At 44.1% G+C, this 17,593-nt stretch overlaps 2 protein-coding genes across 2 annotated transcripts; one reads left to right on the top strand and one right to left on the bottom strand.

The window, feature by feature from the left end:
• Positions 1 to 4,193: 4,193 nt before the first annotated feature.
• LOC135503184 (uncharacterized) lies at positions 4,194 to 5,812 on the top strand (the record flags this gene model as incomplete). The annotated part of the gene is made up of 1 exon (XM_064796622.1): positions 4,194 to 5,812. A coding segment is annotated over one exon (972 nt), but the record flags the coding sequence as incomplete, so codon positions are not given.
• A 1,302-nt stretch (positions 5,813 to 7,114) lies between these two features.
• LOC135503408 (tetraspanin-7-like) lies at positions 7,115 to 9,424 on the bottom strand. Its single transcript, XM_064796969.1, has 5 exons — positions 9,419 to 9,424; positions 8,990 to 9,064; positions 8,017 to 8,127; positions 7,601 to 7,795; positions 7,115 to 7,336 (listed from the first exon to the last, which is right to left on the bottom strand). Exons 1-5 carry the CDS (start codon positions 9,422 to 9,424, stop codon positions 7,184 to 7,186), a joined length of 540 nt encoding a protein of 179 aa, XP_064653039.1. The 3' UTR covers positions 7,115 to 7,183.
• Between the last annotated feature and the right edge of the window lie 8,169 nt (positions 9,425 to 17,593).

Raw genomic sequence — 17,593 nt, 5'->3', positions numbered from 1 at the left:
CCCGTCCGAGAAAAATAAATGCTCATTATGTAAACTATAAACAATAGACTGACATAATGGATTTTATGTGGGATAACCTAACCAACTTGTTCAGCCCTCACCACATGCTAATCAGCCAGGTCTGGGAGTGTCCAGGAATATGGCTGACCAATCAGATTCTAGCTAGGGTCCCAAGCTGGTTTCAAGGGGCTAGCTAGTTTCAAGGGGCAAGAGCTTTATTACTTGCCAGGTTGCAGTGAGACGAACAAGTTGTTTAATTATTTCGTTTCCAACATATTTCGTTCCTGAATTTATCCTTGGAGTACCGGTTTTTTATTCCAACGTTTTAACCTGGGGAGTATACTTTCTAGCTTTCTCGTATATAGTAGCTAGAACCATGACTGCGATTCAGCAGACCAAAGTAGCTATTGTAGGTCACAGTTACGTGCGTAGGTTGATGGAATTCTCACGAGATTTTCCATTTATGCAGCAGTTTAGTAATGTGGCTCCACCACTCCCCCGGCCAAACTGGTTAGACTTAGCTAATTGTAGTGTTAGTTGGCACCATATCGGTGGCGGTACTGTCGCAAGTTTGGGCTCAAACGCGACCATATGGGAGGAGCTGATGATTTTCCAGCCCCATGTGCTATTTCTGCAGATTGGTTCAAATGATCTAGATGCTCTAAGCTCTGCGTCCGCCCCCTTTAATGTAGCGTACTCAGTATCGGAGTTGGTGGAGTTATACATTTCAAAGATAACATCTTTAAGGAAAGTTTTTGTAGGCGGCTTAGTCAAGCGCCTTAAAACACGCACCCAAGACCTATCCGTTGAAGTGTACAATGACAAGGTCTTCAGAACTAATGGTTACTTGATAGATTTTTGTGACCCTTTGGGTCCCATACCGGTGAAGTTATGGCTTCATAAAGGCGTTTCCCAGCCTACTAGTAACATTTATAACAGGGACAGCGTCCATATGAACCCATTGGGAAACCTCAAATTGTACCGCAGCGTGCGTTCCGCTGTCACATCTGCTATGAGTAGCTAGGTTAGATGTCTTACTGAAGCTTATTGCTTTAGTTCGTTAGCTCAATAGCATACGGTTCATATGCTTATTAAGTTGGGTGCATGGGCCGTCAGGCACTGTGCGCTTATTTACCTTGGGTGTGAGTCTTAGGCTCTGCTCATTTATGATGCCCTTGTAGTTGGATCATTGCTCCCAACCAATTTGAAGCCCGCCCTTGATATCGCGAACCCATAGTTGGTGCGATGTTATGGTTTCAACAGTTTGGGCTTTGATACCCTGCAATGGGCTGGTTGTGCTAGGAGGGATCTTCCCCCTTTATTCCTGCACATTGTCTTGTGTATGTGTCTTGGGCACTCCACATATCTACCTTGTGTATGGGTCTTAGGCTCTGCGCATTTATGATGCTCTCAACTGTAGTTGGATCGTTGCTTCTCACTCGACAGTGTGCGCTATCGATACCCTGCATGAGGCGGTATTGCGCTGAGGGCTATCTCTCCTCACTTGCACAATTGTTCGTATAGTGCATGAAGTTTCAGGCTCTGCACGTTAATTATGATGCTCTCAACTGTAGTTGGATCTTTGCTTCTCATTTGACTAAAAGCAATCTTAGATATCATGTACTCCTGTCTTGGTGTTCTGTGTTTTGAAACCAATAGACACCCGATGGGTTGGTATCTAGGTTGTTTGTCAATGGGCGCTCTCGATACCCTGAAGTTATGGCTTCATAAAGGCGTTTCCTAGCCTACTAGTAACATTTATAACAGGGACAGCGTCCATATGAACCCATTGGGAAACCTCAAATTGTACCGCAGCGTGCGTTCCGCTGTCACATCTGCTATGAGTAGCTAGGTTAGATGTCTTACTGAAGCTTATTGCTTTAGTTCGTTAGCTCAATAGCATACGGTTCATATGCTTATTAAGTTGGGTGCATGGGCCGTCAGGCACTGTGCGCTTGTTTACCTTGGGTGTGAGTCTTAGGCTCTGCTCATTTATGATGCCCTTGTAGTTGGATCATTGCTCCCAACCAATTTGAAGCCCGCCCTTGATATCGCGAACCCATAGTTGGTGCGATGTTATGGTTTCAACAGTTTGGGCTTTGATACCCTGCAATGGGCTGGTTGTGCTAGGAGGGATCTTCCCCCTTTATTCCTGCACATTGTCTTGTGTATGTGTCTTGGGCACTCCACATATCTACCTTGTGTATGGGTCTTAGGCTCTGCGCATTTATGATGCTCTCAACTGTAGTTGGATCGTTGCTTCTCACTTGACAGTGTGCGCTATCGATACCCTGCATGAGGCGGTATTGCGCTGAGGGCTATCTCTCCTCACTTGCACAATTGTTCGTATAGTGCATGAAGTTTCAGGCTCTGCACGTTAATTATGATGCTCTCAACTGTAGTTGGATCTTTGCTTCTCATTTGACTAAAAGCAATCTTAGATATAATGTACTCCTGTCTTGGTGTTCTGTGTTTTGAAACCAATAGACACCCGATGGGTTGGTATCTAGGTTGTTTATCAATGGGCGCTCTCGATACCCTGCATGAGGCGGTAGTGTGCTGAGAGTTATCTCTCCTCACTTGCACAATTTGTGGTGATGCTGTTTTCTTAAAGCTCATATACATTAACAATCACGCTGTTCTTTTCTAGACCATGGCGTCCAATACACAGAAGACGAGACAGAGCAAGCGACGTCGCCAAGCGGATGAGGAAGATACTCCATTGGTGCCGGTGCCAGCACCCGAAGTGGCAGCCCAAAATCCAACAGGTCCCAAGAGGCAGAAGAAAAAAAAATCACTAAGAGGCGCAACGACCAAACGAATTCGGGACCGAGCGGAACAGACGTTAGTGCTATGTTTACTGAAATGAGGACGTTTATGTCCACCATGATGGACATGATGGCCAGGACTAACAATGTTACCACCAGCAATGCGTCTCTCGGTGCTACTGGATTACCGCTCAATAGTACTCAGCCGCAGTTACAGTATGGTCCGTCTTCGGGGGCGGTATCGGCTACCACGCAAGGAGTCATGCAGAACAGTCAGCTTCAGTCGAATCAGGGTCCGTCGTCGGCAGCAGGATCTGCAGCTCAGTTGGAATTGTCAAACCAACGCCAGACAAGCAGCGCCAATACTAACGGTGAGGGAGATATAGGCGAACCGTCGTTCACTGGTAGAGACATAAATGGTTCTCTTCTCTCGGTGGCCCGTCCGTTATATTACGGTGTCTACGACAGGATCAGAGAGAAAGTTTGGGCCGGGAAATATGTGGATTTCCACAAGTTCTTGAAAACCTATAAGGACAAACCCAAGCCAACTGTCATATCAACAGATGAGGATGGGGTGCCCATCTCCTTGTCATTTGGTAAAGTAACTAAAGACAAGCCTTTGTCACTTATACAGTGGTTGTCGTGCTTTGATGTTTTCGCATCGGTCTATGGGATGAAATTCCCAAACGATGTATATAAATTGGTACGGTACTCGGCATTAGTGAAAGAGATTGCGCACGAGGGAGGGGATTGGCGCTACTATGACGAGAATTTTCGCAAGTGGCGTCAAGAGGAACCTCTTGACTGGTTGGAAGTGGTACACACCTTGTACATGAAGGCCCATACAAGAGGGAGTTCTGATCTTTCCGCCAGTGACAAAACCATTTCCGGCGGTAAGAATCAGCCCTTTCGTGCTAACAAAGCCTCCAACGGCTTACCCAAAGGCACCTGCTTTGTCTACCAAAATACAGGCAAATGCAACAGAGGCGCCAAGTGCAAATTCCAGCACACTTGCGCTAAGTGCAAGGGTAAACACCCTACCTCCAAGTGTTACACCCAAAAAGGCTCTTCAAAGCAAGGTGATACCACGACCAAAGAACATTAATGATCCAACCCTAAATATTAGTGCTTCTCATTCCGTTCTCCCATCCCCGGTCAAAGTTAACACCTTGTGTGCCTACCTCTCCGGTTATGACCCGGTGAAATTACATTATTTGAAGTAGGGTTTTTCTGTCGGGTCTCGCTTACACTATGCTGGTAACATGGAATCCCTCATTTGTGAAAATTTAAAGTCGGCAAAGCAACATAAACATATAGTATCCTCATGCGTAAATTGGTGTTAAGATGCTTAGAGCTCAACATAAGGTTTCAGGCAAGGCATATTCCAGGGAAATTCAATGATTTACCTGATCTGATTTCCCGATTTCAGGTGGACAAAGCTCGTCGGTTGGCCCCTTGGCTAGACTCCTCCCCAACGGAGATTCCACAAGATATGTTGCCCGAGAGGTTACCGATTCATTGAATACATTGTTAGGGGCAGTTTTGTCCGAATCTTCCAGGCAAGGTTATTGTCGAGCCTGGTCAATTTATGTACAGTTTTGTCATCGGTCACTGCCCGGCCAACCTTTGGCTCCTCTTTCTGTCACCAACTGTTCACTTTTTGTGGCATACCTTTTTTCACAGAAATACGCCCCTGCGACCATAGCCAGTTATTTATCAGCAGTCTGTTTTTTCATGAAATGGGGGGGATACCCTGACCCATCTGCTTCTTTCATAGTTAGAAAGCTATTGGGCGCTGCTCAAAACCTGCAAGCTAGGGCTGACCTTCGTCTCCCTATCACGAAAAGCATCTTAGCTACGCTCCTGGCTTCGATTCCAAGGGTTTATTCTGTGCAGTACCAACAACGGCTTGTAGCCGCCATGTTTTCGACAGCTTTTCACGCATTTTTACGCATTGGCGAGTTGGTGCCTAAGTCCGCACAAGCAACTGCGTCATGCTTACAATTTAGTGATGTTTCGACCACCAACAGCGAAGTTTTAATTTCAATCTTGCGCTTTAAGTCCAGTAAGGCCCAGGGGCCTCAATGTATCCACATTCAGGCATCTTTGCCCCCATGTCCGGTCTCAACTTTAACTCGTTTCATGGCAGTAAGAGGGCCAATTGCAGGCCCTCTATTTTTATCAGAGTCAGGCCGCCCGGTAATCAGAAGGGAATTTGATCTGATTCTTAAAACAATGCTTAATTTCTGTGGGCTTGACTCAAGTCGTTTCAAGGGACATTCTTTTAGAATCGGGGCGGCCAGTGATGCCGCCATGCAAGGTAAATCCGATGCACAAATCCGACTGCTTGGGCGTTGGTCCTCAGACGCCTTCCGTAGATACATACGCATTAATTAGGCACTAAGCATACCATTTTTCGTGGTCAGATTTGTGGTTCTTGGGTTGTCAGTCTTAGGCTGCAGCTTATAGCTTTCAATTGTATATATAATTAAGGGTCAACTTGAGGTAATTGTCAAGTACATGTAAAGTATAGGCTAATCTTAATCTTAAGTTGTCAGTCTTAGGCTGCAGCTTACAATTCTCAAATTGTGTATAACTACATCCTGTGTATAATTGCATCCTGTTTGTGGTCCAATTAGGGCCTTCCAGCAGGTTACCCTTAATCTCTTAACTACGTTAATCTGGGTTTTTAAAGTACTTTCACAGAGTTAAGGCACCTCACGGCTTAGCCTATTTATTTATGCTGCCCTTCATTTCCACTAACGGAAGTAAGCTTCCTGCTTGGGCTCCTGGTAGTCTACAATCGCTAACACGTAATCAAACGATTAGGGATAAGCTCTAGCCTCCCTTACTCATTAGCTTTTCTTTTTAGAGATGCCTGGGTGCCTCCAGCAATTTTGGCTAGCAACACAAACAGTGCCAAGTATTTCAATTCGGCTCTATAAGCTGTGGGTTTAATTGATTTAAATTGTTACTTCTTACATTTGCTTTACTCTTGCGTTTCCTTAAAGGCCACAGTTTTCTATATTCGTTTTGACGGTATTTTCTTGCATCTGCTAACTATTTTCAACAAAAAAAAAATCATCTAAAAATGAAAGTAAAATATTTCTGGTACTGCGGTGGGGTGTGGCTTTGCCACTTGGGTGGTTGACCCCTTGCAGTTATGTAACATTTAGCGGATTACACTTCGCGCGTCAGCGAGTTGAGTCATGTCACGTGATTGGCTCTGTTAAGAGCACGTGGTATGTGAATGTGTCACATCCTGTCCTCATGATGTTACGTCATCCGGACATTTACTCGTCACGTGATTTAGCTTGCTGATGCGTTTGTTGTGGCCGCTACATTTTGGGGGCACGCCCCTTCTATTGGTACGATGCAAGTAAAATCAGTCAAAATAAATTTGGCCAATTAATAATATATTTCGGAGTTTAGTTAGTTATTGGGAGACTGCATAAATGCTCATTATGTAAACTATAAACAATAGACTGACATAATGGATTTTATGTGGGATAACCTAACCAACTTGTTCAGCCCTCACCACATGCTAATCAGCCAGGTCTGGGAGTGTCCAGGAATATGGCTGACCAATCAGATTCTAGCTAGGGTCCCAAGCTGGTTTCAAGGGGCTAGCTAGTTTCAAGGGGCAAGAGCTTTATTACTTGCCAGGTTGCAGTGAGACGAACAAGTTGTTTAATTATTTCGTTTTCCACCTCCTCCACTCCTCCTCCATTTTGTATAGTGTCTCAGATGCTTATTTTTTATGAGCGGTGGTTGACCCCTTGCAGTTATGTAACATTTAGCGGATTACACTTCGCGCGTCAGCGAGTTGAGTCATGTCACGTGATTGGCTCTGTTAAGAGCACGTGGTATGTGAATGTGTCACATCCTGTCCTCATGATGTTACGTCATCCGGACATTTACTCGTCACGTGATTTAGCTTGCTGATGCGTTTGTTGTGGCCGCTACATTTTGGGGGCACGCCCCTTCTATTGGTACGATGCAAGTAAAATCAGTCAAAATAAATTTGGCCAATTAATAATATATTTCGGAGTTTAGTTAGTTATTGGGAGACTGCATAAAGTATTTTTTGATTTCTGAGAAAATTCAAAATAACGGCAATTTTCCGATGAAATCCGGATCGTTTTTTTTCTCATCACTTTGGACAGTGTTGAGATTTAGAATACACATGCTTTTAGGAGTCCATTCAGGGATTTCCGAAATCAGAATTTTGGGCAGTTCCGGTGGTATATTGTCCAATCAAAAGTGCCGAGTTCTGCGACCGCGGCGCGCTCATTAGAAACGAGCCAATCAGAAGGCAGTATCTGGGGTTAGTTCCTGACGGGTGATTTTGATTTCGGAAATTGGTGAATGCAGTTATGAGTTCACTGTTAGATGCGGAAGCTTCTCTGTTAGAATTAGGCGCGTGTATCTGAGTCCCCTCCAATGGCCCGACAGAGGCAACATGCAGCTATGATGACGATTAGTTGCAGGACGGCCACGGATGATGTTACAGCTATTATTGCGATGGAGTAAGTCTGGACGTAGCTCATCAGCGAAGCGTAGCAAGTCTGAAAAAATGAATTCGTTATGATTGAGAGAAGCACCAGACACCAAAACGAAAGATTCCCAAACCAATTTATGAAATTATTTTTATCTTAGCCTTACTATAAAGCTGATCTTCAGTGTTGCACTTTCTCAGTCCCTACAGGACGCTTCTTCCGATCAAGGCGAAGATTCGAAATCCTCAAAAATTAGGCTTTCCGAGATCGGAAGTCTCAAATTCTTGCTTGAGGAAAATGGTTAATGGAAAGACCACTTAAACATATACTTACAGTCTGGTAGTTTGAGTTGGTCGTGGAAGGACTGTATGGACAGTTAGTGTCGGTCAACGTAAAGGTTGGGAAGGTGCTCGCGTCCTGGACTTTACAACAAGATGGCGGTATAACCATGGAGCCGGCTGCAGAAGTTTTGTTCCAGTTGGTGGCAGAGGCAAAATCGGTGTAGTTGTCAAGACCGCAGCAGGAGAACTAGAGAGGGAGAGTGGGCGAAGGAAAATGAAAACGTGGCGATATTTGAAATCAACTGATTATTTGGTAACATAAAATACAGGTTAACTTAACATATAGTGATACTTCGTTAAAATGGAGCTACATTGGAATAATATAGATGCTGGCGGTACCTATAGGCATGGTGATCGAACTACAAATTGTCCCAGTTCGTTGGAGTCCCTTTATCAAAGTTCACTTACTGTGATTTGAGCGTAGTCCCAGGCCAAAGATACTGCGTTCGCGGAGTTGGCGGTTCCGTCGTATTCTGTGTAGATGGTGGAGAGCAAGAAGGTCTTGGCAAGCGAAACAGCCTGAAAACAAGCAAGCAAGCAAACTAGAAGCAAAAGCAAAAGCACAAGCACAGGGGAAACTGCTTTTCGTCCAATCGTAAGCGTCCAATCCTGGTTCATCCGGTAAATGCTTTCGCCGGACCGGCAGGTCTTAAAATTTAAGAAAATGCGAAGCTTTGCATCTCCTTCCGTACGTCCAATCCCCCACCAATCCAAAGCCCTCTTTCTGGAAGCTGCAACTGAAAAATGCACTGGAATACATCTACATGTATGAATACAGCCATGCCTCACTCTCTAACCTATGCACTACAAGCTTGCCACTAACCACACGTCAGTCTGAACATAACGCAAGACAAGAGACCTCGGTATCAAGCCAACGTCAAGAGACTGACCGCATACACGGTCGCGTCGCCTTGAGAGACCACTTTGGATTTGTGGATTGAAAATACAGCTGAGGCCGTCTAACCACTTCCTTAGGACGAAATCTGAACCTCTCTATTAGAGGGATACCGAGGCTCTTTGCGATGCTGTTCCGACACGACACTGGTTTCGACTCACTGTGATATGTAGAAAGTCCCAGGCAAGAGACAGCGGCTCAGAGGTAAATGGAGTGCCGTAGTATTTGTCGATGATCGTAAGATTTAGATACGCGGCCATTTCTTTTTTCGTCTGAAGACATGATTGCACAGAATGTCATGTTACTGCTTAAATGCATCAATGTCTTTGCTTTGAGAAACATCAGCTAAACATTGTTGTAAAAGTAACTCAATTTGTAGTACAAGTTTCGAGTCTCATTTTTTTCATTTCTAATTTTTTTAGATTTTCGATATTTCACGATAGTTTTCGTTAGTTTTTCGATATTTTTCGTTATATTTGTTCTTACCTGATCGTAGTAGACAGCAGCAAGGATAACGGCAACGATTTCAACCAAAAGGATGATTCCAACAATGACAGAATACTGGAACGAAGAGGAGACAGAGAATTCATCAGTGTTTTACAGAAATGACGTCATAATAATTTCAAAATATTTTGCTTCAGGAGGCCACCACATTCATCTCAAAAGTAGTTTCATTTAAAAGAAGGTCCATGAATTAGAATCAATAAATGGAATGCATCAATAGAATATGTGGCACGGCACATTGGCGCGCTGCAGTATGATGGCTTTTATATGCACATATCAGACAGTCTTGTAGCTGTGCATGGATGCGTGTCCCATTGTTGCTAATGGCGGCACCTGGGGATTGCATGCTTTAAAAGAAATATAGCGTGAAAAATGTATGTCATCTGACCGTCACTTATGTAGGTTACAGACTTCCATTGTGTTGAGAACGATTACATTAGGAAATGTATACGAACATTGATAATACAGGCCCTTACCCAACTTTTTGGAGGGGGGCAAAAGGACCCTCTTTGAATTTTTTTGGCCGAAATCATGGAAAAAAAACATGTTTGGTAACTTCGGCCTGCCCCTAAACCTCTGTAGCTCCGCCTCTTAGAAACTATGTTTGTGAAGTACAATTGTTCGCTAAAGGCGAGTTCATACTCCGACGCACGTCGAGCGAGCGCTCGAGATAAGTCGAGTGCTGGAGATACAAGTTGAGCGCTCGAGATATTAAAGTATAGCATAATAAATTATAGTAGCAAAAACATATAAGCTCGCCTTATAATTTTTTTGTAGTAGTTATAAGTTGAGTGCTTAAGTCATAGGTCAAACGCTCAAGTATTAAGAAGTTAATTCGTACATTCAGAATATATGATGGCCTTTCCAAGCCACCGTACGCGGATACCATCTCAAATACATAATCTTTAAATGACACTTTCTAACCGTAACCGTGGGATTCTCCTCCGGACGTTCAAGACGTCAGGATTATCCGATGGATGATACCCTCAGGAGGATGTACCCTTAACGGTTACATAAGCCTCTCCCCTTCATTGGTCGCCTTTGAAGAGACGGGCCCGGCGTTCCGTACTCTCGACGCGACCATGATGGGGTGAGAGATCTACCTCACACGGATAGTTTTATCATTACAGTCAGTTCTTAAATGTTATGACCGCATCTTTTTGGGGCTCAAGAGCGCGATCTTCTGGTCGGTTGGTTTTCAGCCAACATACCCGCGAATATGCATGTATTCATACGCAGTGCTGTGAAGAAGTGCCATGAATTTAAGTTCCTATATAGAAAGCCACGCCGGTTTAGTTTCTACCCGGAATCGAATCCGGGTCCTATCTATATGTGCATGTAGTTGCTTGGGTAGGCTAATGAGGCTCCGAAATCAGTCACATGACGGGCGGAACTCAAACGTCCCCCCATCATATGCAGGGGTTGACGGACTGCCCGCGGGAATGCAACTCACAATTTCAAAAAGGTAAATATGATAAAACTGATAAAACCTCGTCCGTGTCTTCATTACGCCCTCTAGTAGGTTTCACCAACATCAATCGACATCCCCGGACGAAAAATAACACATCGGCTCGAGTTCGTTTTGTATACACGTACAATAGTTTCATTTTTATTTCACGAAAAACGGACATCTTTTTTCTCGGTACGAGGCTGTTCTGAACTACAGGAGTTATTCTGGTACCGAACAGCGCTGCATCATTTCGAATCCTTCTGAAGAAGAAAATGACAAATAAACTGAGATCTAGGCCCCACTTTTGTTTGTAACCATTGTAGAGAGATCGCGGAACTATTGAAAAAGGGTCAACAGATTTCCGTATCTCTTTGTAGTTATTCAACCTTTGGAAAAAGCAAATTCCAAACACCCCTACCCCGGCAACAATGGTTACGGCATCGCCAACTATCGTTAATTCCAAATCAGAGTAAGTCACATCGTTTCTTAGAGGCACTTCCATTCCTCCAAGTAATTTGATCGTTTTGTTTACTTCGACGACGTCATATACAGTATCAAAATGTCCCTTTCCTCGCTTATGATGACACGTTACTAGAATTTTCTCCACATAAAACTGTGTCTCTATTCGAGTCAAGTTATGTCTTCGACATCTGTCGTTTTTCGGGATGGTCAAATCAAAAGTGACCCGTCCTAAAAAGATGTTGAACAATCTGATGAGGCCGTCTGCGCAGCCAAAGGTGAAATGCATGTTGTATAGATTCATTAGCCGTTCGTGACGTGCCATGTAGTATGACGAACCCGTTGGGCACGTTGTATATTGGTTGACGGTAGAGTTGTAGGCTGCTCGCAATGTTTGGTTTCGGAAAGCGTAAACGATCAAGGTATCCTCTGGTTGAGTCACACCTGCCAAAATAACTATAAGGGACACGGAGTTCGCGTCAAATTTCCATTCGTCCCTTTTCCTCAGCGAAATTGGCACAAAGCAACGCTTGGATGCCGGCTCAGGGCGCCACACGAGTTCGCGATACTTTTCAAATTGAAAGAATAGTGTAAGGTTAACGAAAACCGTGAGAGGAGGCATTGAAACCCTGATACACAACGTAATCACTCCAGTCAAAGATGATGTCGTCCATAAAAGCGATTAGAGATGAATTATATATACATCTGTATAGTGTCAATTTCTCACTCAAGGCGACATCCGCAGTCGATGTATACAGTGTTGCACACAGTGTAGGCCATGCCAGAGCCCTGTATTATACACTGTGTACACTACGCTACCGGTGGAACCCTATTTTTCCAAACTCGGCTGGTAATTGTAGGTGCAGTCACGGCTGTGACGGACAGGATTTTCACAGCAACAACCGCCACAACAGCCACCGTTTAAAAAAAGTTGAACCAGGGAGCAATCTCCCAATGAGAGGACTAGCTTAATTTGCTCTCGGGCAAAGGTACGCTAATATGTAAAGTCAAGAACTTAGTGAGCCCCCCTTTAGGTCGGGGGAGCTCCCCCGAACCCCCCTACGAGCATATGTTAAGTGCAAGCTCTAACAACTACAGCTGTTACAATGGGGGGACACCCCCGAAACCCCCTCCGTCGACATAGGTTTTTACCAGTGCGTTGGGGGGAAGCTCCCCCCAAACCCCCCCGGTGGACAGTCAACTAGCCCTTCTGTGTCATACTGCTGGAGGGGGGGTGCGATGGGACCATCCATATAGTTCCTAATTCCGACACATTTTTGTTTTGGTAATGTAATACATTGTGATTGACCTTATTCACGGGAATCGGGCGTTTCTAGTGATATACGACACAAATGGGTTGTCCTCATGCATTCACTTTCGAAACGCATTTTAAAATAGATGTTACGTCCTGTTAATGGGGCACGTCATCATCGCGTACATTTGGGAAAAACTCCCTAACGAGACCGGAGCAGACGGCTGAAAGTAGTTTAATTATTGGCCGCTAGGGTACAGAATGTACGTCGCTCACCGGAATTTTTCACGCAACTATAGCTAAATAGAGCTAGTTCTAGTTTGTGATTCAATTTGATACTTCAGATTTGGGCAGTAGACCAATATAACTTAGTCGTCAGTGTGGTTTTAAGCTGGAAAAACGTATTTGTTTTTCTTAAAGTGCCTTTTTTGGACGGGTGTGTGCGATTGTGTTGTTTTTATGTCACGTGACCTCGATCATGTCGACACAAAATTGAAATAAACCACCCTTTTTTGTCATTATTTAGGACGGATATTTCTCTGATAAAAATATTAATATAATTGGCCAATTTCTTAGGCATATGATGTAGCGAATTCCCATGAAGATTTAAATTAATTTAAATTAATTTCAACCAATGGGATAGCAACCACCACCGGAAGATCGCGGAGAAATCGGTAAACTCAACGGAGTTAATTCAGAAAAATACCAAAAAAAATTGTTTGTAGGATATAATATGTAAAGTCAAGAACTTAGTGAGCCCCCCTTTAGGTCGGGGGAGCTCCCCCGAACCCCCCTACGAGCATATGTTAAGTGCAAGCTCTAACAACTACAGCTGTTACAATGGGGGGACACCCCCCAAACCCCCCTCCGTCGACATAGGTTTTTACCAGTGCGTTGGGGGGGAAGCTCCCCCCAAACCCCCCCGGTGAACAGTCAACTAGCCCTTCTGTGTCATACTGCTGGAGGGGGGGGGGTGCGATGGGACCATCCATATAGTTCCTTCCGACACGTTTTTGTTTTGGTAATGTAATACATTGTGATTGACCTTATTCACGGGAATCGGGCGTTTCCAGTGATATACGACACAAATGGGTTGTCCTCATGCATTCACTTTCGAAACGCATTTTAAAATAGATGTTACGTCCTGTTAATGGGGCACGTCATCATCGCGTACATTTGGGAAAAACTCCCTAACGAGACCGGAGCAGACGGCTGAAAGTAGTTTATTTATTGGCCGCTAGGGTACAGAATGTACGTCGCTCACCGGAATTTTTCACGCAACTATAGCTAAATAGAGCTAGTTCTAGTTTGTGATTCAATTTGATACTTCAGATTTGGGCAGTAGACCAATATAACTTAGTCGTCAGTGTGGTTTTAAGCTGGAAAAACGTATTTGTTTTTCTTAAAGTGCCTTTTTTGGACGGGTGTGTGCGATTGTGTTGTTTTTATGTCACGTGACCTCGATCATGTCGACACAAAATTGAAATAAACCACCCTTTTTTGTCATTATTTAGGACGGATATTTCTCTGATAAAAATATTAATATAATTGGCCAATTTCTTAGGCATATGATGTAGCGAATTCCCATGAAGATTTAAATTAATTTAAATTAATTTCAACCAATGGGATAGCAACCACCACCGGAAGATCGCGGAGAAATCGGTAAACTCAACGGAGTTAATTCAGAAAAATACCAAAAAAAATTGTTTGTAAGATATAATATGTAAAGTCAAGAACTTAGTGAGCCCCCCTTTAGGTCGGGGGAGCTCCCCCGAACCCCCCTACGAGCATATGTTAAGTGCAAGCTCTAACAACTACAGCTGTTACAATGGGGGGACACCCCCCAAACCCCCCTCCGTCGACATAGGTTTTTACCAGTGCGTTGGGGGGGAAGCTCCCCCCAAACCCCCCCGGTGAACAGTCAACTAGCCCTTCTGTGTCATACTGCTGGAGGGGGGGGGGGGTGCGATGGGACCATCCATATAGTTCCTTCCGACACGTTTTTGTTTTGGTAATGTAATACATTGTGATTGACCTTATTCACGGGAATCGGGCGTTTCCAGTGATATACGACACAAATGGGTTGTCCTCATGCATTCACTTTCGAAACGCATTTTAAAATAGATGTTACGTCCTGTTAATGGGGCACGTCATCATCGCGTACATTTGGGAAAAACTCCCTAACGAGACCGGAGCAGACGGCTGAAAGTAGTTTATTTATTGGCCGCTAGGGTACAGAATGTACGTCGCTCACCGGAATTTTTCACGCAACTATAGCTAAATAGAGCTAGTTCTAGTTTGTGATTCAATTTGATACTTCAGATTTGGGCAGTAGACCAATATAACTTAGTCGTCAGTGTGGTTTTAAGCTGGAAAAACGTATTTGTTTTTCTTAAAGTGCCTTTTTTGGACGGGTGTGTGCGATTGTTTTGTTTTTATGTCACGTGACCTCGATCATGTCGACACAAAATTGAAATAAACCACCCTTTTCTGTCATTATTTAGGACGGATATTTCTCTGATAAAAACATTAATATAATTGGCCAATTTCTTAGGCATATGATGTAGCGAATTCCCATGAAGATTTAAATTAATTTCAACCAATGGGATAGCAACCACCACCGGAAGATCGCGGAGAAATCGGTAAACTCAACGGAGTTAATTCAGAAAAATACCAAAAAAAATTGTTTGTAGGATATACAATCTCTCTTTATTTCTCATCATTCATTTACATTATCTACTCCCGCACACACGTGTATCTTAAGAGCCCCTCCTAAAGGGGGGCTTACAATCAATAGTTACTCTCTTTATTTCTCATCATTCATTTACATTATCTACTTCCGCACACACGTGTATCTTAAGAGCCCCTCCAAAAGGGGGGCTTAGTAAACAGTGCTAGTATCACTAAGCAACCGTTACCGATGGCGAGACTAGGAGATTGGCCAGGGAGTTGCAATAGGGAGTTTTCGCAAACCACCGAAACGTCAACACAAACGTATGCAGTTGTTCGACATAGTTATCAAGAGATCGAACATTGGGCTGGCGTTCACGTTGGCGTTTCGGGAGATTTGCGAAAACTCATAAATAAACATGAACGCAATAGACCACTAACTCTAAATATATTAAATGTAAACATGATAAGCTAAATCCAAACGAAGTGTTTTTACTCATGCCGACTCGGTTCCTTAAGAATTACCAGAGAAGTTGGCAGGACCACATTTCATCAACTTACTGTCAACAAGTTTATTGAGATAATAAGATGGCTGCCAAATGGCGGTAGTATTTGATTTGTTCTCTGACCAAATCGGAATTTATCGCAGTAATCAAGAAGTCCTATCGTGATCGTAGGGACTGATATAAGCGTGTAGGTGAGACTGACTGATATCTGATAGACTTTTGCCAGGTTTCATTCCTGGATTGTGAGTTTTTGGAGCTGTAAATGTCCCAAGTCGTTCTAAAAATTCCATAGTGCATTACAGTGCACATACATGAACATACATACGTTTAAGGACAATCCGTATGTGTTCATTCGTCACGCATGGCTGCGTCATCGACTCAAAAGACTTTAGAGGATTGCGATTCGGTCTGGTCGTTGTCTGGGACGCCGACCAACAAGCGGTCGTTCAATAAGTTGACACCAGATGGCAAGAAAGTGAGTCCCGAGCACAAAATGTCAAAGGTTGGTGACGGCAGCAATGAGGGCGATGCTGATGATGAGCGCGAGAAGGATGATGTGACAGATGTGAATACTAGTAAACAAGATGACGGTCATACTGGGGATTGTCAGACTCCAGTGACCATATGTGACCCGGTTCTGGCATATATCGTATATGGTGTCCACTCGGGGCCATTTGATGCCATTAAAAAGGCTGTGGTTGGTTTCTTCTCGCCGAATGACATTCTTAGTGCGAAAAACCTGTTATGGGAGAAAGGTGACAACAGTGTATTGGGTAAGAAAGAGACGAGAAAGACCTCTGTAAATCGGTCAGAGGAGGCAGCAAACGCAGTAGACATTATTCAGGCTATTAAAAAGCTAGATTCTGCAGATATGTTGCCGAAGTTTGTGATTGACGCAGAGGATCTTGGGAAGATTCCACGTGCTCATCCCGAAGAGTTAAATAACATTTCATTAGTTGATCGCCTGTCGAAACTAGAATGCAGGCTCGCGGAGGTGCAGAAAGTCGCTACCAAAAACTCTATTGAAATCTTTGATATCACAGCGAGAGAACAGAAACGGGAAGCAAACTTCGATAGGGAGGCAGTGTGTGTCGAAAGTGAAATACAATCGAGCGAGACGGAGACGTGTACTGAGAATCCCAAAGCAAATGGCGCATACAGTTCTTATATGCCACCGCAGTGCAGTATGTCATTGGTTAATGCGCGAGCTAGTATCGGTAGCAGGGGTCACCGTGGTCGTCGGGGAGGCAGTCGTGGCTGGCCTCACATCATGTATCCGTCCGGAACGAGGATGGAGACAAAAGAGCTGCCTGTAGGAAAGTCGTACGCCAAGGCCGCATCAACCTTGCCGTCCGAGTCTTTCCGTGGGAAAGACGACAATCAAGGTCTATCGCAGGACTCCCGGTCCGGCGGCGTATCCGCACCTATTCACAAAAATGTGCTGCGTCTTAGGGGATGCAGTAAATCAGAAAATCAGTACAGGAGCTCTGACGGTGACAGTGATGTCTTCGAAAAGGGCAGATATGAAGTGCAGCGAGAAAAGAAACGTGAAATGAATAGGCGTCGCGCAATCGTTGGGAAAGCTAAGTGCAGTGATAAACTTATAGCAGGTCCGGAGCCTGCCAGGGATGTGTTTGTGTACCGATTGAGAAAAGGCACAGTTGAGTCTGATCTCGAGGAATATGTCAAAGAACAGGACATAAATGTGCGTGCTGTTAAACGTTTATCACACCCAGATTCAGCATACTGTTCATTTAGGATAACTGTCGGGAAAACAGACTACCCGAAACTCATGAGTGAGGACATGTGGCCGGAGGGCGTCACGGTCCGCAAGTATGTCGTTCCGTCTAAAAGTCGCGAACAAAACAGACAGCAAGGTGTTGATGATAAGTAGGTCCCTAATTCTTTTACTGACAATAACTCTGGCTACACTTGTGAACACTTTGAAATGCACTACTTACAACAGTAATGGTACTGGGCCTGGTAGACATGAATATTTAAGAGACCTTAGTAAGGATGCGGATTTCCTCTTCATACAGGAACATTGGTTGTATAATGAGCAACTTAAGAAACTTGGTAGTGAAATTGGGAGTACCATTAATATTCATGGTGTCACTGGTATGGCAAGTGAATCTTTGTTGGTTGGCAGGCCTCACGGTGGCGCTGCAATCGCGTGGAACGCTCATAGTGATGCATGTGTTAAACCAGAGTCTTTCTATACAAGGGTCTGGTCACCGGCAACTTTCCTT

Source organism: Lineus longissimus, chromosome 19, assembly GCF_910592395.1.
Source record: "Lineus longissimus chromosome 19, tnLinLong1.2, whole genome shotgun sequence".
Taxonomy (NCBI): domain Eukaryota; kingdom Metazoa; phylum Nemertea; class Pilidiophora; order Heteronemertea; family Lineidae; genus Lineus; species Lineus longissimus.
The sequence above is the reverse complement of the archived record's forward strand: the minus strand, read 5'-3'. Positions and strand labels throughout refer to the sequence as shown.

Bases quoted from the DNA above. Each gene is read 5' to 3' on its own strand.
- LOC135503408 (XM_064796969.1), bottom strand. The intron at 7,796-8,016 runs GTAAGTGAACTT...CTCCCTCTCTAG, and splicing joins GGGACTACGCTCAAATCACA to TTCTCCTGCTGCGGTCTTGA. The intron at 7,337-7,600 runs GTAAGTATATGT...TCATTTTTTCAG, and splicing joins CCAACTCAAACTACCAGACT to ACTTGCTACGCTTCGCTGAT.